This window comes from Leopardus geoffroyi, chromosome B3, assembly GCF_018350155.1.
Source record: "Leopardus geoffroyi isolate Oge1 chromosome B3, O.geoffroyi_Oge1_pat1.0, whole genome shotgun sequence".
In the NCBI taxonomy this organism is placed as follows: domain Eukaryota; kingdom Metazoa; phylum Chordata; class Mammalia; order Carnivora; family Felidae; genus Leopardus; species Leopardus geoffroyi.
The window spans coordinates 100,515,456-100,541,055 of NC_059337.1; the positions used below are offsets into that span (position 1 = coordinate 100,515,456).

Below are 25,600 nucleotides of genomic sequence, written 5' to 3' on the forward strand. Positions count from 1 at the left end.
GTGGAAAATAGATAGGAGGTTCATCTGAAGTTGGATTTTCGCCAGATGGATGACAGAAAAAGAACAAGGGTCAGGGAGTTTAAAATATTGGTATGTTATGTGCTCATAAATATTTATTGGATTGAACCAAACTGAGCTGTCTTTTTTTTCTCTGTCTTATCCTCTCTTCTTTATTTCTTGTCAGAGGTGATATCTTTTGGTATCCACGGGCTAGTTTGACCAGAACACTTGCAGCTGAGCAGAAGGGACTACCCGTGCTCAATCCGTCTTCCTTGTTTATTATCTACTGCAATTTACAATTATATTTAGAAAAACAGAATATAATATTCATACAATACCCATAAGATTTTTTCCTAAGAAGTTTGAAGACATCTTTTACATGACTTTGGTAATTTAATTTGCATAAATTTGCACTTTATATGTATATGTAGAACATACCTATTTAAACTCAAATATCCAGGACCACTGTATTAGATGAGATCAAATGGCATATATTTGGGGACTCTGACTGAGTCTATTGAATATAACAATAAATTCTCCCCAGGAACAATGCTAGAAGAGGTGCAGCAATGGGGACCTGTTCTGCAAAAATTGAGGTCATTACTACTCTTAAAGTAAATAATTTAAAATCACTATTTAAAACACTATTGAGTGCTTACTGTGTGCCAGACATTGTGTTAATAGACACATATCTTATTTAATACTCATGATATCCCTACGAGACAGGTACAGTTATTACGCTCATTTTACAGAGATTTTTAAAGATTAAGTAATTTGCCCGAGCACAGAAATCTGAGTTCTGTCAGACTTTAAAAGCTCCTGACTCAGCCTACTGCAGCGTCTTCATTTTGTGCTCCGTTTCTCTATAGCCCACCCTCTTCCGGTCTCATTGGCCTCCTTTCTGTTCCTAGAAATGAGCCAAGCTCTTTTTTTACCTGAAGATCTTTGCACTTGCTGTTTCCTCTCTCTGAAAGTTTCTTCTCCAGTTTGTTGCATGGCTGGCTCCTTATCTCAGATGTTCTTCTAAATTAGTTCTCCTCACCTTACTGCATAACATCGCCATGTTTTATTTCCATCATAGTATTTATTACACTCTGAAATTATATTTTCAGATCTTACCCTTAGTACCTCGTTCACTGAATGAATGAATAAAATAGCCTACTCCTTCTGTTCCTGGAGGAACCGTGTTACCACCAATAGGCTATCTGTGTTATCCTGATAGTCTATCCTGATACAGAGATTGCACATTGCCTACTTCACTGCCATCTCAGTGTATCACAAAGTCTTTGGTGGTTCCAGGAGAGCAGTGGTCTCACAATATCGAGGCCTCTCAGGGGACGGACAACATCTTCTTGCTTTACCCAGCTCGACCTGCAGGGGACGGTGTCGCTGGAGGCCTCCTTCAGCGCACGCCGGCACCCTAGGTGAACCGAGACGCAGAAGTGGGAGATGTGGAGTAGAGAGGCGGGGCCAACCGGAAGGGGCGTGGTCGCCCACGAATACGCCCCCCTCCCGGAGGCTTTCCGCCCTCGCCCCGCCCCTTCCCCCGCCCGGGCGGCCATGGCCATTCCCGGCATCCCCTATGAGCGACGGCTTCTCATCATGGCGGACCCTAGAGATAAGGCGCTTCAGGACTACCGCAAGAAGCTGCTGGAGCACAAGGAGATCGACGGCCGTCTCAAGGAGTGTGAGTGCATCTTTCTTTCCATACAATCCTATGCCTGGACCTGCATGTGTCTCTCACAAAGCAGAGGCCCTTCGCCGAGCCCGGCAACCGAGCTCCGGGGGTAGGAAGGCCTCGGTCCAGGGACAAGGCGCTTTGTCATCCGGCCCTGAGGTTGGGAAGTACAGCCTCTTGAGCAGTAGAAATGGCCCACTCTGGTCCAGGTGACAGAGAGAACATCCCTATTTCTGAGATGGAAGTGGAAGAAGACTAGAGAAGGAGTGGGAAAGAAGTGGGCCAGGGATGTTTGCCAGGTTGGGGTGCAAGAAGGGGGGTGTAGATGAGTCCTGGGACCCAGAACGGAGGCTTGAGTCATGGAAGCTCAAGCAAGAAGTGAGACTCGAGGTGATGGCTTGTTATTGGGGTGGAAAGCCGGAGCGGAGCCCATCGGTGGGACATAATAACCCCCCTCGTCTTTCCTCGTATTTTGAGTTGTACTCCATCAGGCACACAAGTTTCCCTTGCCTCCTGAACTAAAAGGGCGCTTGCGTGTTTTCGTAGTGCACTTTCACTGAAAAGCCAGATAGTTTGATTAAATGAAGAAAGACCATAACCATATAATTCTGTGGGTCACTGCACCTGTTGACCTTTTTTAGGGTGGAAAGCCATAGAGTATTAATCCGTGTAGGTGGCTGAAGAGATGAGGAAGGGTCTCTTTTATCATTTGGATTTGTAGTCGCAAATCCAAAAGTGTCAGTGTCAATATCTGTTAACAATGTAACAATGTTACGAATGTGCTTGAATAAGTATTGCTAATCAAGACAATAAAAATATGATGCGTTTAAACTGTAACATTTCGGGGAGCCTGGTTGGCTCAGTAGGTTAAGCCTCCAACTTTGTCTCAGGTTATGATCTCCTATAGCTCGAGCCCCGCGTTGGCCTCTGTGCTGACAGCTCAGAGCCTGGAGCCTGCTTTGGATTCTGTTTCTCCCTCTGTCTCTGCCCCTCCCCCCCCCCCCCCCCCCACTCTCTGTCTCTCAAAAATGAATAAAAATTAAAAAAAAAAACTGTAAGATTTCATTTTTAAAAATGTCCTCTGCAAATGGAATTATTTCTTTTGTGGTTTCAGACAGTGGATATAAATTATATGTAAGGTGAAATAGACTGAAACAAACTTAAATAAATAAAGTAATACTTAGTGACTTAAACTCACTAAGATTATTGTTTAATTAAAAATGTTCAAATTATATTATTTCAGTAAGGGAACAATTAAAAGAACTTACCAAGCAGTATGAAAAGTCTGAAAATGATCTGAAGGCCCTACAAAGTGTTGGGCAGGTAGGTAATGGAGTTTGGGGTGTAGGGAGTGATGGTAATTTGTTTTTTTGTTACTGGCAAAAAGTAATGCTTTTTTTTCTTTCTCAGATTGTAGGTGAAGTACTTAAGCAACTAACTGAAGAAAAATGTAAGTGGATTGGACTGTTAATTAGTAAAGAAAAAAGAGTGGACTCTCCTTTCTCCCACCATGAACTTTTGAAATGCTTATTATTTTAATGACAGTAATGAAGGGAGATGATATTCTTGCATAGACTTAAATTTTCTTTCAACTATTACCTTCTTGGAGGACAGGAATAAAACTCAACCTGCCATCAATGTGGATGTATTTATTTTTTACTTTCTATTTTTCAATTTGTCCTTTCATTCTCTTCCTCTAGTCATTGTTAAAGCCACAAATGGACCACGATATGTTGTGGGTTGTCGTCGACAGGTAACATTTTACATTTGTATAGTGCTTTATAATTTATAAAAGTGCTTTGTAAATATGTTATTTAATTCTTGAGGTAAGCAGGTCAGGCATTACGCCTGTAACTCCTAAAGGTGATTTGTCCAGATATAACTAACAAAACTTGATCTCAAACTATGGGCATTGACTCCTGGTATTCTCTACTTTCTACACTTATCACATTGTGTCAGTCAACTCTACATATAGAAATCTAAGAATTTTGGAACTGGAAAATATCTCAGGTCATTTTATTTTAATGTCTTTTTTGAAGAGACTTAGACCTTATCAATTATTTATGTCTTATATTTAAACATTCGGAAATGTTACTCAAAGACTTTGCTGTAGCCTGAGTTGATTTGGTGATTTGGTATGCTTTCATTTAGATTAGAATAGGCAAATGGAAATAACTGCCAGTTTCATTTTTAGAATACATGTTGGCATTCAAAAATGCCAACAAATGGCTTTAAATAATTTAGTAGCCTCTGAGGCCAATTTATGTGCTATCCTATTCTTCAGGAAGGATCCTTAAAACATTCTTATAAATTCATTGAAAGAACTTTTTCTGAGTATTTGTCATATCAGGTTCATGTTTGAAAACATTGATACAACATGACTGTAGAGTAGAATATAACACAGGGACTAAATCTTATTCTAGCATTGTGCCTAGCATATAAATGGGAAGACATTTTCTAAATCAAAATATTAAATGTCTAGTCTGACAAAAGATTTTATGTCCCTTACAGGGCCTTCTGGATTCCAAGAGTTGGTATTTCTAAGATATTTCATGGTTGTATGAGGGCAAGAGTATTTGAAAACTGGAAAATCTTAGAAAAGCCTGAGTCTGTATTCTCTATAGATATAAATGTTGAAATAGATTTACATTGATTTTTGTTCAGCTCTTTTTTTTAAGTACCTCACTTATTAGCAACTTTTTTTTTTTTTTTTTAAGATTTTATTTTTAAGTAATCTCCACCCCCAAGGTGGGGCTCCAACTTACAACCCTGAGAGCAAGAGTTGCATGCTCCACCCACTGAGCCAGCCAGGTGCCCCACTAGCAACTTTTTAAAGTTCAATCCATTATATTAAAACTAGTATTTTTGCCTATCTCCACTTCATTTTAATTGGCACTAAATTCTGAACTTAGAGTTCTTTGCAAAATCCTGTGAAAAGTAGTAATTTGTATTCTGAAATTGTATTGGCAAGTTGTTTTTTGAACTATCAAAAAGTAATTTTGGAAAGGTAACACCCTGAGTGTGAGGTGAATCTGTTGGATAGTCTCTATCTAATTCTAGCCAAATAAGTTACCCTGCCTAAGTATGCCAGTAAGTTGTTTAGTATGATTCAGCCTAATATATAATTTATTTAGCATGGTATCTGGCATGTGGCAAAAGCATGAATGATGGTTCTGGGGTTTTTTGTTTTTGTTTTTAGCATTTTAATAAAAACCTCTAAAGGAGTACAAAATGAGTATATTTCTCCTATAGTCAAGTAACATGTTCTTCCCCAAAGCTGCAGTTTTTAAGATAAATCTAAAGGGCATATTACCATATATAAATATATCAGAGTAACACCGTATACCTTAAACTTATATAGTGTTATATGACAAATTTATTTAATAAAAAATAAAATAGATTTTAAAAGAAAAAAATAAAGGGCACACCTTTAAAGTGCTTCCCTTTCCTTACCCCAAAATATTCACCTACAGATTTCTATACAAGTGCTTTGGTACAAATGTACCTATAGATTTCTGTATAAGTGCTTTGGTACAAATTGCCAAAGTCACTATATTATAGTGCCTGAATCAAAATAAACTATGAAAATAGCCTTTGGAAGTAAAATAAAAATATCCGTTTTTTTCTTTAAAAGCAAGGCATTTTCCACCACAAACTTTGTATATTAGTGATATCACATTTCATGCTGAGGTTGCATAAAGGGCATTATTTTTTTAAAGGAAGTAACTTTGAATTATTACTTTTACAAGCCCTTCTGTTGGCATGGTGTTTATAATCTAATATTAGTGTTCTCTCTGAAGACTGAAAGTGATTATGTGGCTTCTAAATATTGGGCTTTTTCTTTTTAGAGTAGTATTTCCCCTTTTAAGTGTTTATGTAACACTTTTTGTTTTATAAAATTAGCTTGACAAAAGTAAGCTGAAGCCAGGAACAAGAGTTGCTTTGGATATGACTACACTAACTATCATGAGGTAGGTTTCTTATTCTACCTTTTCCTTTCACAAAGAGAAGTTTTTATGTATAGTATATGCTTCTTGAGATCACTGAATATTTTGCCACTTTTTCCCTTTTACTAATTTCTAATTAATGTAAACACATTTTTATAAGATCATCTATAGATGCTTACATAAGCAAGTAATTTATTCTCTGTAGGCTGAGAGAAAATACATCTTGTAAAAGAAAAATACACACCTTATCATTTTAGATATTTGCCAAGAGAGGTGGATCCACTGGTCTACAACATGTCTCATGAGGACCCTGGGAATGTTTCTTATTCTGAGATTGGAGGACTATCAGAACAGATTCGGGAATTGAGAGAGGTTGGTAGTGGACGCTTTGTTCTCTGAACTTATTAACAAATAGTACTGGTTTTATGATACCCAAAGGGAGAAAGAAAATGAAAGATTACTTTGTCCAAATAGTGGTTACTGAATATTATACATTTAATATTCTTGCTGAGAGAAAAATAGCACTGAATTTCTAGCTCTCAAAATTATAGGTATTAAAAAAAATTATAGGTATTGTTGATTTGGAGATAATTTGGTGTTGGAAAAACTCCGCTCTTTTTGTGACCAAAAAAAAAAAAAAAGCTAATAATTGATATAAATCCAATGCCCATGCTATCTGTGGTTTTGATTATCCTAGGTTGCTGGGATCAGAGCATATATAGATAACGTGTGTAATACAGTTTTTCCCGTAACCTTACTAATATTAGCTTCCCATCCTTAAAGTCAGTTACCTGTACCTTAAATACATTTTTTTAAGATGTCAAAACAATTTTTTTAAAGTAATCTCCATACCCAATGTGGGGCTTGAATTCAAAACCCCGAGACAAAGAGTCTCATGCTCCACAAACTGAGCCAGCCAGGCTTCCTGTACCTTAAACATGTTATTTTGATAAAGCTGTTTGCTGCCATTTAAGAAAAATATTGGCCTTAGGGTGACATAACCCTTTTAAGCTCTTCCGATCAAATCAGGATTGCCTTGCTTCATGGCACAGATGGCTTTTTTGTTTGTTTGTTTGTTTGTTTGTTTGTTTTGAGAGGGGAGGGACAGAGAAAGAGAAGAATCCCAAGCAGGCTCTGCTCTGTCAGCACAGAGCCTGACGCAGAGCTCGATCTCATGGACCTCGAGATCATGACCTGAGGCATCAAGAGTCGGACACTTAACTGACTGAGTCACTGAGGTGCCCCATAGATAACTTCTTAACAATTCTCTTTAAAAATTTTTTTAATGTTTATTTATTTTTGAGAGAGAGAGACAGAGAATAGGAGAGGGGCAGAGAGAGGGAGACACAGAATCTGAAGCAGGCTCCAGGCTCTGAGCTGTTAGCACAGAGCCTGATGGGGGCTTGAACCCACGAACTGTGAGATCATGACCTGAGCTGAAGTCAGATGCTTAACTGACTGAGCCACCCAGGCGCCCCTTAACAATTCTCTTTAAAAGCTAATTACATTGTCCCATTGGTTTCATCCTAATTTATGATGACAATATGTAGGAATGAATGAGGATAGTTGGTATAGCTTACATCATCTGATTTAAGCCTTAAGCCAGTAGTTTTCAGATATCAGCATATTAAGTTTTCTGGAACTCTTATTAAAGATGCAGATTCCTAGGCCCTCTGCATGATATTGATGCAGTAGATTGGGGGTGGAACTCAAGAATTAGCATTTAAGCATTCCAGGTGACTATGAAAGCAAATTATTCTCCTCCTCCTCCTCTTCCTCCTCCTCCTCCTCCTTCTCCTCCTTCTCCTCCTTCTTCTTCCTTATTTTAAAAAAATGTTTATTTATTTTTGAGACAGTGGGAGAGATAGATCATGAGCAAGGGAGGGGCAGAGAGAGGGAGAGAGAGAATCTGAAGCAGGCTCCAGGCTCTGCGCTGTTACCACAGAGCCCGATGCAGGAGTTGAACCCATGAACCATGGGATCATGACCTGAGCTGAAGTCAGACACAACCAACTGAGCCACCCAGGCTCCCTGAATCCAAATTATTTTTGACCATACTTGAGGAAGCACTAGCCTAATTCTAAATAAAAGTCTATTCTCACTTTGTGGTTAATGAAAGGGCAACAGGAAGAGCAAGTGCTTCATGGAACTATGAAATCTTGTCTTTGACAGTGATTTGCTACATCAGCCATAGGAGCAGAAAGAATGTCTCTCTCTCTGTCTCTCTCATACAAAAACATACACATACATAATCCACGCACATGTAGTACTTTTCCATCTGCAGACACTAAGAATATGGATTCTTACACTTTTTGCTTAGTCACACCTCATGAACACAACTATTCAGTAGAAGCTTATGTTTCAAGTTACTGGTACTATAAAGAGTTTAAGCTGGGCATCAAACCCTCAATTATTCTCCAGTTTTCTTTCCTTAAATCAGTCTTAGTAGGATATTGAGAGCAGACTATATGGTTCTTTTTTTAAAAAATTAATTTATTTACTTTTTTAATCTCTATACCTGTCATGGAGATTGAACTCATGACCCTGAGATCAAGAGTCACGTGCTGTCCCAACTGAGCCAGCTAGGCGGCCTTAATATATGGTTCCTTTAAGGCTGCTATGACAAAATGACAACATATGAAAATTTTTTATGCCTTTTCCCCTAATGGCCGTTCTAACTTACTAAATTTCTTCATTTCGTAATTATTTTGTGTTGCATTCCCAAATGCAAAATAATATAGGTCTTTTTTGCTTACCTCATTTTTTTTGTAGTATGATTTTTCATTGAGGTGTGATTTACATTCAGTAAAATGCACAGTATTTTTTTGTGAAGTTTATTTATTTTGAGAGAGAGCAGCAGCGTGCATGTGTGAGCAAGAGAGGGACAGGGAAGGAGGGAGAGAATCCCAGGCAGGCCCTGCGCTGTCAGCTGCAGAGCTTGATGCAGGGCTCTAACTCACGAACCATGAAATCATGACCTGAGCTGAAACCAAAGTCGGACGTTTAACTGACTGAGCCACTCATGTGCCACTGCAGATGTTTTTAAAAGTTTATTTATTTATTTTGAGACAGAGCATGTGTACGCACGCACATGAGTTGGGGAGGGGCAGAGAGAGAAGCCTAAGCAGGCTGTGCGCAGACAGCTGGATCAAACTCACGAACTGTGAGAACATGACCTGACCCAAAATCAAGAGTTGGACGCTTACTGACCGAGCCACCCATGTGCCCCTAAAATGCACATACTTTTTAAGTATACAATTCAAATGTGTTTTGACAAATTATGTCTGTGTAACCATCTCTTTAGTTAAGTGTGTAGTTTGTTAAAATAACTACTAAAGGCTTTTAAATTGATTTTTACATAAAAACTTTTTCTTAAATCTACCTGAAGAAGAATCTCTAATACAAATATCTTTATAGGGGTGCCTGGGTGGTTCAGTTAATTAAGCATCTCACTCTTGATTTTGGCTCAGATCATGATCTCAGTTTGTGAGATCAAGTCTCAAATCAGGCTCTGCACTGACAGTGTGGAGCCTGCTTGGAATTCTCTCTACCTCTCTCTCTCTGCCCCTCCCACACATGCACATGTTCTCTGTCTCTCAAAATAAATAAATAAACTTAAAAAAAATAGCTTTACATAGCATAGAATTCTAGATCTATTATGAATTACAATATGTACACCTAATTATGCTGATATTTTACTTGAAGTATTTTAAAGTTCATCAAAATCTTTACTGACTTTTTAAGAAACATGCAACTTCTTTTCTAGGTGATAGAATTACCTCTTACAAACCCAGAATTATTCCAGCGTGTGGGAATAATACCTCCAAAAGGCTGTTTGTTATATGGACCACCAGGTTAGTGTTGAATTATGTCTGACCTACTAATAAATGAACGAATGAAGGAATAAAAAAGTAAGGTGAAAATTTAATGTGGGCTATTACAACCTCCACTCTATTCATAGTGGGGAAGGTATAGGAGATGTGTGTCTGCTGTTCTCTCAGGTGTGCTTAGTCTTCTTGTGCCTCATAGGATATGCATCTTAACATGCTGTATGATTCTAGTGCATTGGTCCTGTGTGGTTCACAGACCTCTGGCTGTTCCCGAGAGACTTTCAAGGAGTCTGCAAGGTCAGACCTTACTTTGATAATACTAAGACATTAGTTGCCATTTTCACAGTGTTTACTTCTGCGATGATGATGCAAAAACAATGTGGGTAAAATCGCTCATGCCATAGCATGAATCAGTTAAGTCAGTGGCATGAAGTGGTACTAGTAGTCATTGTGTTATTGACTGCTCACACTTGTAGTATGAAAAAAATAAAAATAAGAGTTTTACTTTAAAATGTCCTTATCGAAGCAGTAAAAATTATTTTTATTAAATCCTGATCTTTGAATAATGTTTTGTATCCTATGTGATGAAATGGAAAATCTGTGCAAAGCACTTTTGTTGCATAATGGATAGAGTAGTTATATCTAGGAAAAGCACTTGTGCAGTTATTTGAGTTGCCAGCTGAATTAGCTGCTTCTAATGGAATATAATTAAAATATTTTTTTTTTTACTGTTCATTTTTTTTTGAGAGACAGAACAAGCAGAAATGGGGGAGAGAGGGAGGGAGACACAGAATCTGAAGCAGTCTCCAGGCTCTGAGCTGTCAGCACAGAGCCCGATGTAGGGCTCAAACTCATGAACCATGAGATCATGACCTGAGCCAAAGTCAGACGCTTAACTGACTGAGCCACCCAGGAGCCCCTGGAATATAATTTTTTTTTAATGTTTATTTTTGTGTGAGAGAGGGAGAGAGTGAGAGCGGGGGAAGGGCAGAGATAGAGGGGGACAGAGGATATGAAGCAGACTTTACACAGACAACAAAGAGCTTGATGCAGAATTTGAACTCACGTACCAAGATCATGACCCAAGCTGAAGTTGGCCGCTTAACTGACTGAGCCACCCAGGCACCCCTCATGGAATATCATTTTGTCTTTCAAACATGATTTACAGACATTTCTGTCATTGTCAGGCTGGTTATTGGTTATTCAGACTGGTTATTGCTTATCTGGCAAACATTTTTTCAAAAATGAATTAAGTTAGCCTGTTATGTTAAAACAACTAACACTGTCTGTAACCAGTGATAAAAAGTTGAGCTTTCAACCAAAATTAGTTTTTGAAAACTTACATCTGACCACTTTCTAATGCTAATACTTAGGAGATGAGATGGGTGATATTCACAAATGTGATTTTTAAATAATTGTATATTAAAAAATGCCAACATGTGGAAGATTTTCATAACTCACTGAACCAATAGTTTCCAAATAAGCAATATTTGATGTTACAATATGCATAGGTAAAAGATCCATTCATTATGCAGGATAGACCAATGGATTATCAGGTAACATAAAAGGCTTCTATTGTAGTGCCTGTAAATAGGGGTTGAGATATTTTTGAATATAGGTATGCTTAGAATTCAGTATGCTTAGAATTACAAGAGATGTTTTGAATAAAATTTAAAATTTTAATATTGAGAGTAGAAGTGCTTTAGAATTTTAAATGGAAATTCTCTTTAGGATTTAGCATTCATTTTGCAAATTTACTATCTGAAGGATAACATTCTTAAAAGGCTTTTGAGAATTTGTTTTGCTTTCCATCTATTTAGGACTTCTTTTGTCGTTTTAGGTACAGGAAAAACACTTTTGGCAAGAGCTGTTGCTAGCCAGCTGGACTGCAATTTCTTAAAGGTAAAGGAAAGATTCTTTTTGTAGCTGAGATTAAATTTTATTTGAATTGTTTTATGTTTACCTTAATGTTTTTTCCTTAATCAGGTTGTATCTAGTTCTATTGTAGACAAGTACATTGGTGAAAGTGCTCGTTTGATCAGAGAAATGTTTAATTATGCCAGGGATCATCAACCATGCATCATTTTTATGGATGAAATAGATGCTATTGGTAAGAATAACACTTTTTAAAATTTATTTTAAACTTTTCTTGAAAGTGTTGGAAAATTTTTTAAAAATCTAAAGGAACTCTTCTTCCTGCCCTCACCAGCTTTACCTCTAATTGTAATTTGTATGAAGTAGCAAAATGAATTGACTCTTACTTTAAATTCTTTTTTTTTTAAATTTTTTTTTTAATGTTTTTATTTATTTTTGAAGGAGAGAGAGAGAGCATGAGCGGGGGAGGAGCAGAGAGAGAGGGAGACATAGAATTTGAAGCAGGCTCCAGGCTCTAAGATGTCAGCACAGAGCCCAATGCGGGGCTCGAACTCACGAACTATGAGATGGTGACCTGAGCCGAAGTCGGATGCTTAACCGACTGAGCCACCCAGGCACTCCTAAAAAGAATTCTTAAAGAAGTTTAATTTTGACATTGACAAAATGAGACATGTCATACCAAAATCAATTCTAACTTTGTCAGTATGATTTTTACTATTTAATTCTTAATCTTCATGTTTTTAACTCCAGACATTATCATTCTTTTGTTAAATGATGATTGTAGAGGAAGAGAGTAATGCATGATTTTCCATATCATTATTTTAGGTGGTCGTCGGTTTTCTGAGGGTACTTCAGCTGATAGAGAGATTCAGAGAACTTTAATGGAGGTAATGCTTGGTAACGGTTTAAAAAGAAGCCTGTATGTATATATGAAAACATGGGTATTGGAAGGGCAAAATATGTACAATTGTTTAAATGAAGAACACACTTAAGTATGAAATTTGAAAATTTGATCTGGAATAAACACATTTCTCTACCACAATCTCTAGTAAGAAAATAATAGGGGTATCTACAAAATTCCATTTGATGCACAGCTATATAATTCCATGTATTTTGAACAGACCAACCATTTAGATTTTTAAATTTTTTTTTAATGTTTATTTACTTTTGAGAGAGAGGACAGAGTGCGAGCCGGGAGGGGCAGAGAGCGAGGGAGACACAGAATTCGAAGCAGGCTCCAGGCTCTAAGCTGTCAGCACAGAGCCCAATGTGGGGCTTGAACTCATGAACTGAGATCATGAAGTTGGGCGCTTAACCGGCTGAGCCACCCAGGTGCCCCAACCATTCAGATACTTAAATTGTATGTTGTTCTTCTGATAATTCACATTCTGTGAACACGATCTTGTGCTAGTTTTGTTAAGATGTCTTATGAGTAATGGACATATTAAAACTGGTGGCAATAAATGAGTTATGAATGAGGCTGCTCTAAAAATCACTAATACTTTCCTCTCTTGCTTTATTGCTGAGAATAAGAAGAAACTAAAATAGTTTTGATAATTGAAGAAGATGGATGATGGAATATTAGAACGTACATATAGCCTTTCCCCACTCTAAATTCTGTGAAAGCGATGGCAAGTTCCCAAACACATTTTTCAACTTCTACAAAGACAAGCTAGGTAGCATAGGTAATACAGTGCCAAATTCTACCTCAGTAGGAGTATTTGAAAATTGCTTTTTGTAAATTATAATGATCTGCTTAGAATATATACAGTATTTTCAAGTTAGTAATAGATTCTCTTAGAAACCTTAAATTGAGGTATTTTAAGACAACACAGATGCTAGTCTTATTCAGGTAACTGATGTGTTGTTAGCTAACAGATATTTTGGGAAAGAAATAGACATATTGTTAAGCTAGCTATATTTAAAAAATTTTTTCTTAATGTTTATTCATTTTTGAGACAGACAGAACATGAGCAGAAGGGCAGAGAGAGGGAGACACAGAATTCAAAGCAAGCTCCAGCCTCTGAGCTATCAGCACAGAGCCCAATGTGGGGCTCAAACCCACAAACCACGAGATCATGACCTGAGCCGAAGTCGGATGCTTAACCAATTGAGCCACCCAGACGCCTCATGCTAGCTGTATATTATTATTTAAAAAAATTTTTTTTAAATGTATGTTTATTTTTGAGAGAGAGAGGGACAGAATGTGAGTGGAGGAGGGATAGAGAGAGGGAGACAGAATCCGAAGCAGGCTCCAGGCTCTTAGTTTTCACCACAGAGCCCAACACGGGGCTCGAACTCATGAGCTATGAGATCATGACCTGAGCCAAAACCGGATGTTTAACTGACTGAGCCACCCAGGTGCCCCCATGCTAGCTGTATTTTAAAGAGTTTGTTGAATGCAGTTAGGCGTTTCAATATTTATTCAAAAAACCTTTTAGGAATTGACGTATGTTTAGTGTCTCAGTATTTCTATATATAGTAGAATTATTTAAAAGCTATTTAATAGATTTATTATCAGACTTATAGAAATGTCATTGTATCTGCTTATCTGAATGTAAATTTATGTTTGGCTAGCTTAAGACATACATTAGATTTTATTAATAGTGTTTATTTTTAAAAGGAACTATGAAAACAATTTGAATATTGGAAATTAGATCCACATAGTTTAGCTTTTTAACTCTTGACTAGATGGAAGCCTTCAGATTTATTAAACCTTTTTGATAGCTATAACAAGGCACATAATTAAATAGTCTGTCTTGGAACTATCAGGCTAGAAAACATGCTTTTATAAGAGAAAGAAAAGATACTCCATCAAATGGTCATTCTGAAGATTGCATACTATCTGTAGACAATATATTTTATGGTATTAGACACATAAAAGTTGTGTATGGTTTAGTTTTTAATGGTTGGGATGTTTTATAAAAGTCTGTCAATGATTTTTGTTTATAAATATATTAGTTACTGAATCAAATGGATGGATTTGATACTCTACATAGAGTTAAAATGATCATGGCCACAAACAGACCGGACACACTGGATCCTGCTTTGCTTCGTCCAGGAAGATTAGATAGAAAAATACGTGAGTTAAAATTCTTTACCTGCTGTCTGTTCTCTTTGTCTATGCCCATTTCTCTTTCCATATCTCTTTCTCATTCCCTACTTTAAAAAACCTGACTGCAAAAGAATTTATTTTAATTTTTTATTTTCAGATATTGATTTACCAAATGAGCAAGCAAGATTAGATATATTGAAAATCCATGCAGGTCCCATTACAAAGCATGGTGAAATAGGTAAGGAAATAACCTATTTTATGTATATTTACATTTGGTAAATGAAGCAAACTGCTATTGGATATTGCTGATAATCTACCAAATCTGGTCTTAAATTCAGCAAATGTCTTAAAAACAGCTAATATTTGTTGAGCATCAACTTTATGCTAGGAATTATTCTAAGTGCTGGGGATGTAACAGTGAACAAAACATGACAAATTCCTGCCATGTAGACATTCTTGTCAGGAAAGACAAAGTCAGTAAAATATTTGGTATATTAGACGGTGATATGTGCTATGGATAAATATAAAGCAAGAAAAGGGAAATAGGTAATGTGAGGAGTCAGAATGAATATTTACATTTTTTAAAATGTATGTTTGGGGCGCCTGGGTGGCGCAGTCGGTTAAGCGTCCGACTTCAGCCAGGTCACGATCTCGCGGTCCGTGAGTTCGAGCCCCGCGTCAGGCTCTGGGCTGATGGCTCAGAGCCTGGAGCCTGTTTCTGATTCTGTGTCTCCCTCTCTCTCTGCCCCTCCCCTGTTCATGCTCTGTCTCTCTCTGTCCCAAAAATAAATAAACGTTGAAAAAAAAAAAATTAAAAAAAAAAATAAAATAAAATGTATGTTTATTTATTTTTAATGTTTGTTTATTTGAGAGAGAGAGAGAGACCGAGAGCAGCGTGAGCAGGGGAGGGTCAGTGAGAGAGGGAGAAAGAATCTGAAGCAGGCTTCAGGCTCTGAGCTGTCAGCACAGAGCCTGATGCAGGGCTCAAAGTCACAAGCTGTGAAATGGTGACCTGAACTGAAGTCGAGCACTCAACTGACTGAGCCACCCAGGTACCCCATAATGTATATTTATTTTTGAGAGAGTGCAAGTGGGGAAGGGGCAGAGTGGGGGTAGGGGGCGGGTACAGGGTCCGAAGCGGGCTCTGCGCTGACAGCAGACAGCCTGATATGGGGCTTGAACCCATGAACTATGAGATCATGACCTGAGCCAAAGTCGGACACTTAACCAACTGAGCTACCTATGCGCCCATGATTATATACATTGATTTATTTATTTTTAACTTTTTAAAAAATTTATTATTGAAAGAGAGACACAGAATGTGAGCAGGGGAGGGCAGAGAGATGGGGAGACACAGAATTTGAAGTAGGCTCCAGGCTCTGAGCTATCAGCACAGACCCCCATGCAGGTGTCGAACCCACAAACTATGAGATCATGACCTGAGCTGAAATCAGATGCTTAACTGACTGAGCCACCCAGGGGCCCCTATATACCTTTTTAAATGGAGGTGGAGAGGAGGAAGCAGAGGAAAGCCTAACCAAGAAAGTGATTTTCAACCAATGACCTAAAAAGGTGAAGGAACTAGGTATAGATATTTAAGGGAAAATCAAGCAGAGGGAACAGCAAGAGGAAGAACTTGAGGCAGGTATATGACTGGAACATTCCAGGAGTAGCAAAGAGGCCAGGGTGTCTGTGGCAGTGTAATCAAGATAGTAGTAGCAAGTGAAATCATAGAAATAATGGGAATCAAATTGCAAAGAGCCTTATTGAGGCCATTGTGTAGGAACTTTGGCTTTTATTTTATTTTTGTCATTGGAAGATTGTGAGCAGAGGAATGCTATGATCTTACGTTTGTTATTTTAACTTTGTAATGTAGAAAATTAGAAATACATAGAAGTGGAGATAAGAGTATAATGAACTTGTAACCCTAGGTACTCATCACCCACCCAGCTTTAATAATTAATAACTCTTGGCAAATCTTGTTTCATCTGTGATCTCTTCCACCTCTTCTTACCTTCCTTCTGGATTTTTAAAAAGCAAGTCTCAGGCATTATATCGTATCATCTGTAAATATTTTATAATTGACTTATGTTAAATAAGATCATTCTGGTTGCACACAGAAGGGCAAAGACAGAAACAAGAGGATAAGTTAGGAGGATATTTGGATAATCCAGGCACAAGATGGTGGTGTGGTCTCAGGTGGTAGCAAAGTCTTACAATAATGAGATTCTGGACATATTTTGAAAATAGAAGTTACAGGGCTTGCTAATGAATCAGTTATGGGGTGTAAGGTAACGAGAAGAACCAGGAAGACTTAGGTTTTTGACTCATGCAACTGGAAAGATGGAGTTGTCATCATTTAAAATGGGGGAGACTGGAAAGATTAGGTTTTAAAGGGAGAATAAAGAATTTGATTCTGAATATATTAAATCTGAGATACCAATTAGAGATCGAAATAAAGACGTTGCTTGGTAATTCTATATGCATGGATAGTTTATTGGGATGGTCTATTCTGGAGATATAATTGTGGATAATAACAGCATAAAAATTTTTTTGAAGTCTTGAGATTAGATGAGATTTCTAAGGAAGTAAATGTAGATAGAGAAGATGTTCAAAAACTGAGCTGAGGGGTGCCTGGGTGGCTCAGTTGGTTGTTTGGCTTTTGCTCAGGTCATGATCTCACGGTTTGTGAGTTCAAGCACCGCATCAGCCTGGCTGCTGTCTGCACAGAGCCTGCTTCGGATCCTCTGTCCCCTTCTCTCTGCCCCTTCCCTGCTCATGCTCTCTCTCTCTCAAAAATAAACATTAAAAAAAAAAAAAAAACTGAGCTAATTCCAATTTTAAGAAACTGAGATGAAGACCATCAAAGGAGACTGAGAAGGTATAGTCATAGAGGGAAGTTAAACCAGGAGCTGATGATGTCTTGGAAGATAAATGAAGAAATTGATACAAGGAGGGAGTAATTCCCTGTTAAATGCTGACAGTCAGATAAAAAGAGTTCTGAGAATGGATCTTTGGATTTACTATGTGGAGGTAATTGGTGACCTTATCAAAGCAATTTGTTTGGAGTGGTGAGAGAGAGAGAGAGCCTACCTCAAATGAGTTTCAAGGAGATTGTACAGAGAGGCATCGTTTTTAGACATTTGTTTCAAGGAATTCTGCAGCAAAGAGAGAAGAGAAGAAATGTAGCTGTAGTGGAAATGGAGGTGAATGAAAATTTGGGAGAGTTTATTTAAGATGGAAGAATTTACAACACTTTTTTAGTGCTTAATGCAAGTAATCTAGGAGAGAGAGAGAGAGAAATTGATAATGCACTTTCCTTGAAGAGAGGTTGGCCCTGTCTGTGAGCATAGACTTGTCATTTGTGAGGATAGGAGGGAAAGCAGAATAAATAGATACTGATGATGGCAGTATCTGAAATATGGCAGAAACTTATAAAATTTTTCTTCTGAATGCATTTATTTTCTCAGTGAAATAGGAAGCAAGTTCAGAGTGAAGATGGGGAAGTATTGCTAGACATTTGAGGACAGAGAAAAAGTTAAAAAGTAGTTAGCTACAATAGTGAGAGAGTGGACTCTAGGATGGAGGTCAGCAAACCATTGATGTGGGCCAAATTCTATCTGATGCCTCTTTTTGTAAATAAAGTTTTATTGTAACACAACCACTCCCAATTGTTTATATATTGTCTATGACTGGTTTTCCACTGCGTTAGCAGAAATGCATAGTTTTGACAGAGACCATATGGCCTGCAAAGCCTAAAATATTTACTTTCTGGCCCATTACAGAAAATTTGCTGACCCCTGGACTAGGGGATTCTAGTATAATCTATATAAACCAGGCAGCTTTATAGACCCTTAGAAGTTAATGGTCCAGAAATAGTTACAAATAGTTGATTATTGCCTCTCACCAACTTTCTCATTGCTTAAGTAAATATAGTTTTGAGCTAGAAAGACTGAGCTTAACTAAGGATGCCAATTTATAGGTTTCTTCAATACTGAGCTCTTGCTAGGTGCCAGATACTATGCTAACCTTGGGAATCCCTGCTCTCATGAACTTGAACCTGAGGGAAAATTAATTAATGAGTATCTATCTAATCTCAAAAAGAGACTGACCTACTCTAGATTGCCTGGCAAAGGTGTCTCATCAGAATTACATTGTAGTAGCTCATGCTGTCTCTTATTTCTGTCCTTATTCTATATCAAGTCCACAACTGCTGTTCCAAACCAACAGCTCTTGATTTCAAGTCTGTCATGTGGTTAAGAAGATCACTTAACCATTACTATTACCATAGATCTGATACCTCACCACTTGGAGCTTGCACAGACACCAGAAAAGCTAGCCATTTAAAATGGTTATATAAAAATATATGAGGGGCGCCTGGGTGTCTCACTTGGTTAGGCATCTGATTTCAGCTCAGGTCATGATCTCGTGGTTTATGGGTTCAAGCCCCACGTCAGGCTCTGTGCTGACAGCTGAGAGCCTGGAGCCTGCTTCGGATTCTGTGTCTCCTTCTCTCTCTGCCCCTCCCCTACTTGTGCTCTGTCTCTCTCTCTCTCTCTCTCCCCCCCTCTCTCTCTCTCTCTCAAAAATAAATAAACATTAAAAAATGTTTTTTAAATATGATAAAAATGTGAAAATTATTTCTGATATTTGTTTCTGGTATATTTTATATTAATGTGACTAAATTCCATTGTGGTTACAGTTGATTTTGATATCTTAGGTTTATTCAAATTAAAGATTTGGTTATAGTTTTTTTTTAATTTTTATGTTAATTTTTATTATTTATTTTTTGAGAAAGAGAGAGAGATAGAGCAAGCAGGGGAGGGGCAGAGAGAGAGGGAGACACAGAATCCAAAGCAAGCTCCAAGTTCTGAGCTGTCAGCACAGAGCCCAGTGTGGGGCTCTGACTCACGAACCATGAGATCATGATCTGGGTCAGAGTCAGACACTTAACTGACTGAGCCACCCAGGTGCCCTGGTTGCAGTTTTTATAAGATTCCTGGCTTGACAGATATCTTAAGTTCACATATGCATAATTGTTTCATTGCATAGAAACAGGTTAAGATGCTTTCAGATCTTGATGCTATTTCTTGGTTTTAAAATGTCAAAAGCATGTTTATTTCTGCTTGGTGCTGGTTTATTTCATAGAAGTATAAGTTTTGGTAGTTAATATTGTGGAGGACTTGCTAAATATTTTGGAGGAATGTCAACAGAGATGATGCCTAGCTGGTCAAATTCAAAGCAAGGTCTGCAGTTAAATTTTCTATATAGGCATAAATCAAGAAAAAGGCTAAATTTTTTTAAAACTAATTTCCAGCATTTTTTCCTAAACAGATTATGAAGCAATTGTGAAGCTTTCAGATGGCTTTAATGGAGCAGACCTGAGAAATGTTTGTACTGAAGCAGGTATGTGTTTAAAGTACAGTTTTTATTATTGATGTTGATTTATTTAATTTGCTAAAAATGTGTTTGGATTTGTCCAAAAGAAGAGCCTGGGCTTTGTGAGGATTTAGGTACTTGTTTTTTTGCGGGGGGTAAGGGAGGGGGAACTGATTCCAGGAAGCAGGAGAGAACAGGAAAGTGCAATGGAAAGAGGGAAAGCTATTGTAAGGGTGCATCATTGACGTAGCTGGTATAGACAGGTGGGATTTGATTTGATGACATCTCAGACAGACATACAGAATGGCTGATCTATGGGAGACTGGAGCATTTATTTACCAGCTGTCATCCCCCACTGGATGATAATTTACCCTTGGGGATGTTAACTCCTTTATACTTCTAGATGCCTTAGACCAGAATGTGGAAAGACTTGCATGTGATAGCATACTGGCCCCCTGAAGTAAGTCTGAGAGTGTGCAGAAGTGTCTGCCACAACTGTGGCTGAAATTAGACTGTGCTAGCACCAGAAGTATTTGCCGCAAAGTGGATAACTTGTTTTCCGATACTAGTTTTAGCAATAAGCGTTGTAAGATTGATTTATGAATTTTGTGATCATGCAACTTGTGTAAAATGTAATAGTTTTTTTAATACAGATTTCTCTATGGATTGTGTGATCCTGTTTTTAAAAATTTTAATGCCAGGTGGCATTAAAACCATACATAGAGCCATTTAGTCTTTGTCCTCCACACAGAATCTTAAAATTAAAAAAAATTAATTTTTACCCTAGTTTTTATAGTTACTGACTTTCCTAGGTTGCGGGTGAACAGTTTTTTGTTTTTTTTTTAAGTATTACAATATGTCATTTCCTCTTGTTTTCATATCACCTTTAGCATTTCTTATAAATTTAACAGTTTTTTTTTTTTTTAATTTTTTTTTTTTTTCAACGTTTATTTATTTTTGGGACAGAGAGAGACAGAGCATGAACGGGGGAGGGGCAGAGAGAGAGGGAGACACAGAATCGGAAACAGGCTCCAGGCTCTGAGCCATCAGCCCAGAGCCCGACGCGGGGCTCGAACTCACGGACTGCGAGATCGTGACCTGGCTGAAGTCGGACGCTTAACCGACTGCGCCACCCAGGCGCCCCTAAATTTAACAGTTTAAAGAGGCTGCTCAGATATGGCTTCTCCATAGCAGTATCTTAATGGGTATATGATGACTCAGTACCTGGATCAGAAATCTGCAGGTTTAGAAACTCAGTACAGGTCAGAGTAAATCATGCTCACAAAGACCTCCTAATAAACAAAACACATTAAGTGGTAAACTTGGATGTAGCTTGAACTACTTAGAATAATTTATGACAGTGTCTTTCCAAAATCTACACTGGACCAAATTATTAGAATATTGCTTTGATGAAATTGGAATCTAAACAAAAGCAATGTCATAATCCTAAAGGTTCATACCATCAAATTGTATTTGTTTTTTGCTTTTTTTTTTTCAGTTTTATCAACAAATAATTGACATATATCACTGCATAAGTTTAGGTTGTACAGCATGATGGTTTGGTTTACATATATTATGCAATGATTTCCACAATAAGTTCAGCTAACATTTATCTTCTCATATAGATTCAGTTAGAAAGAAGGAAAAATATTTTCTCCTGTGATAAGAACTCTCTTAACTTTCTTATATATCCTATAGCAATGTTAGCTATAGTCCTTATGTTGTACATTACATCCTTAGTACTTACTTATCTTACAACTAGAAATTTGTATACTTCACATATTGTAAAAACATTTTAGGCTGGGGTGCCTGGCTGACTGAGTTGGTAGAACATGTGATTGTTGACTTCAGGGTGTTAAGTTCAAGCCCCATGTTGGGCGTAGAGCTTACTTAAAACAAAACAAAACAAAAAAATGATTTTAGCTATTTCCAGTAAAGAGCTGTAACTTTGGTATAGATTACAATCTTAGCTTTTTAAATGGCCTGGGGTGTTCATATTTGGAGACACTAAAATTCTTTGGTTTTCTTATTATCAGACTTTAAGCCTTTTTTGTTAACATCTTTCTGCAATGTAAAATAAACTTGATTCAGTTATAGTTGTCTTTTCCATTCACATCCTGAGATTAGCCTTTTTGGATTGGAATGTAACTCAGGCTCAGCCATTCACTAAATAATGGTTTGGAAACAGTCATATGCACAAAGTTTGGAAAAATAAGTAGCCTTCAAAACAGGTTTTATTTTATTATTTTATTTTATTTTGTTTATTTTTATTTTTATTTATATTTTATTTTATTTTTATTTTATTTCATTTTAAAGTTTATTTATTTATTTTGAAAGACACAGAGAGAGCTGGGGAGGGCAGAGAGAGGGGAAGGGAGGGAGAGAGAGAATCCCAAACAGCCTTCGCACTGTCAGCACAGAGCCCAAGCCCAATGCAGGGGTCAATCCCATGAACCGTGAGATCATAACCTGAGCCAAAATCAAGAGTCGGACACTTAGCCAACTGAGCCACCCAGGCACCTCCAAAACAGGTTTTAAAAAACTTCAATATTAAAAACTAGAAATTCCCATTCACCTGATTTCTGAGTACAACATAGAATGGCTATTTCCAAGACTAGGTAGGTAGAAATCTTGGAAGATAGAAAATAACCCTTGAAATCTTCTATTGCACTCATTTTACATAAATGAAAATGTAAGCAGATCTTCAATGAAAATATTAGTACATAGTGATAACTTACCAGCTTTAGCTTATCATGAAATTGGGATTGTCTCAAAATCTTGGACCCATATCCATGTCAAGTAGTATTTGACAAGTAACTTATCATTAACTTGAAAAAGTTGAATTGTGATACTTGAGTGTGAAATTCATATAAAATATCAATTTGTACATAAAAAAGGTAAATTTTAATTATGTGATTATTGTCACTGATTTTTGATAAAGCCCAGTGTTGACTTTGTTTAATTCCTATTCTTTAAGCTTTTGATTATTAAGAAGGAAAGGCTATCAAAATTACTGAAGGTGTTTTGTGTTTTCCCACATTATACACGTGTTCCCTCCTTCCAGACAATTGTTGTCTGTAGAGTTAAGAAACCACTGCTTAAGATGTGTATGTTTTATTGATAGTAGGGCTTTATTTTGCTTTTTCGGAATGTCATTAGATACAGGGACTGTGTGAGTTAGATTTTAAATATCCAGATAGTTTTCTCATTGTTGTCTCGCTTTTGGTTTGGAAAATAATACTCAATATAGCTAAGCAAATTAATTGAACAATGATGGTTGTTTTTAATAAATTAGAACTATTGGCTCAGAAGTAGTAAATCTACGGGCAACTAGGCTGGCTCAGTCAATGGAGTGTATGACTCGATCTTGGGGTCATGAGTTCAAGCCCCATAATGAGGTAGTGTTTACTTCCAAAATAAATCTAGGCTCCTTCACATTTACTCCACAGAATTAAATTACTTAATTTTCCTAAAAAAAATTTTTTTTATTGTTTTTTATTGAGATAACAATTGTCAAATAATATTAGTTTCAGATGTACAACATAATTATTTGATATATTGTAAATGATCACTACAATAAATCTAGTTAATATCTATCACCACATATAGTAAACAAGGTATTTTTTTCTTTGATGAGAACTTTTAAGATCTACTCTCAGCAATTTCAAATATAGACTACAGTATTATTAAGTATAGTCACCATGCTGTATATTGCATCCTCAGGATTTATTTTATCCTTAGAAGTTTGTGCCTTTTGACTACCTTCACCGATTTCGCCCACTCCCTCTTAGTTTTCTTACAATAAATTATTTACATGTTATATATAGCAGTCATGTTGTTCTGTTTTCCACAGGTATGTTTGCAATTCGTGCTGATCATGATTTTGTAGTACAGGAAGACTTCATGAAAGCAGTCAGAAAAGTGGCTGATTCTAAGAAGCTAGAGTCTAAATTGGACTACAAACCTGTGTAATTTACTGGAAGGTTTTTGATGACTGCATGACAGATCCTGGCTTAATGTAAAAATAAAGTTAAGGAAAATAATGTATGTATTGGCAATGATCTCATTAAAAGCATATGAATAAAAATATGTATGGATAACACTGTAAAAATTAGTAATTGAGTAATTCTACTTTTAAGATTGGTACAGAAGAAATTTGTATGTTTGTTAATATTGCATTTATTGCAGCAAAAGTTATGAGTATGTTGAAGCTTTTCGTATTTGCTGTGTGACCATTTTGTAAAACATTGAAAGTAGTTTGAAATCGTAGTATGAGAGCATTTCTTATGACTTATTTTATATCATTTGTTTTCCTCATCCTAAAAAGTTGAATAAAATCTGTTTTAGTTCTCCTACGTATATTTTTGTCTTTTTAAAGATTACGTTTATGATGGTCCTTTTAGTAAATTATTTAATAATCAAAATGAATTCTATTTAGATTATAGGCTTTTGAATTTTAAAACCGTACACACACTCAGTGTTCCTGACAGCGTCTTGTTATATAAAGCGTAGATGTGTATATCTATATTGATAATGGAAGGTCTTTATTCAGTCTTCACCTATGATTAGACTGTATGATAGCTAATTGAAATAGTACATGCATGTCCATAACCATTTTTTAGATTGATTAAAAGTAATATTTGCTAACAAATGTGACTTGGTTTTCTTGATTTATGTGAGATGATAGTTCCCTTTTCAGAATATTAAGGTGTGGACCCTCTTCCCAGAAAAAGTCAGATGTACATACACACAATTTTGCATACACTAAAATTTAAGGAGATTTATTATTTCCCAAACTCACCCATTGGCTCCGTAGGTATCTATGGATACTAAGCTAAGAGTGTTTGATGTAGGGGATGTTGATGTCAGAAATGTTCAAAGCTGAAGTTCTGTTACCTACACACAATTCTTCTATCATGTGGACTTAAGCTTTAACAGATTAAAATAGGAAATTGTTGGCATCACCTGAGATTATCTTATTAAAGGTGCTGTTTAAACAAAAACAACTTGACTTCACTTTTCATAAACACTAAAGAATGTGTGATATATGACTTGGATAATTATACAATCATTTTTCAAATTAAAAAGTTACTTGCAGAGTATTGTATGTCTTTTTATAACTTTAAAAGGTAGAGAATAGTTTAGTGATAGAGAAAATGGAGCACTCAAACTAGCCACCTAATACTCAAGTTATTGAATGGTTCTATATATGTTGGTAGTGTGTTTCATAAATATGACAATATAAAAATAATAGTATGTTTGTCAAGGGCGTGTAGGTCAAATATGTGATTCTTTTAACCTTATTCATTGTAATTTGCAATTTAATGCCTTTCTTGCCTTTTTACTTTGGTTTATTTTTTGGTTATAAGAATCAGTTTGGTTTACAAATCTTGAAAGTTTAAGTATGGATTCTTCCGCTTCTAAGTTTGATATTCCTCGTGTTTAAATTAAATGGAGAACAGTATCTCCCTAGGCCCAGAGAAAGTATATACCTCACTTCTATTAACAATATAGTATTAACAGACTCAAACTCCTTTTTAAGATGAAAGCCATGTATTTTATTAATATATTTATATTATATATAATTATAATTAATATTTCAACATAAACAGCATTAAAGGGAGAGACCTTCAGTATGATGTGTAATTTACTGAGTGAGCTATCGGTTGTTTCTATTCCTTAGGATTTTCTATATGCCTTTGTTTCTTGAGATTTTGTCATAGTCCCAAGTATTCTTGAAAGGCCACCATTTCAATTTGCTTAAAAACCAAGGGTGTTTCATTTTCTGTGTAGCATAACACAGTTTTAAGATGAACTCTTCATTTATTACTCTTTC

General features: G+C 36.7%; 1 protein-coding gene across 2 annotated transcripts; it reads left to right on the forward strand.

Annotated features, from left to right (window-relative positions):
* The first annotated feature begins 1,485 nt into the window (after positions 1–1,485).
* PSMC6 (proteasome 26S subunit, ATPase 6) lies at positions 1,486–24,415 on the forward strand. Of its 2 annotated transcripts, XM_045450975.1 has the most exons (14): positions 1,486–1,687; positions 2,922–3,001; positions 3,089–3,128; positions 3,379–3,431; positions 5,582–5,649; positions 5,883–5,997; positions 9,392–9,479; positions 11,296–11,357; positions 11,442–11,565; positions 12,156–12,217; positions 14,292–14,412; positions 14,543–14,623; positions 19,720–19,791; positions 23,618–24,415. In XM_045450975.1, exons 1-14 carry the CDS (start codon positions 1,561–1,563, stop codon positions 23,734–23,736), a joined length of 1,212 nt encoding a protein of 403 aa, XP_045306931.1. In that variant the 5' UTR covers positions 1,486–1,560; the 3' UTR covers positions 23,737–24,415. The 2 variants fall into 2 exon arrangements, with proteins under 2 accessions (XP_045306931.1, XP_045306932.1); XM_045450976.1 differs by lacking the exon at positions 2,922–3,001 and having other exon boundaries at positions 1,552–1,687.
* The last annotated feature ends 1,185 nt before the right edge of the window (positions 24,416–25,600 follow it).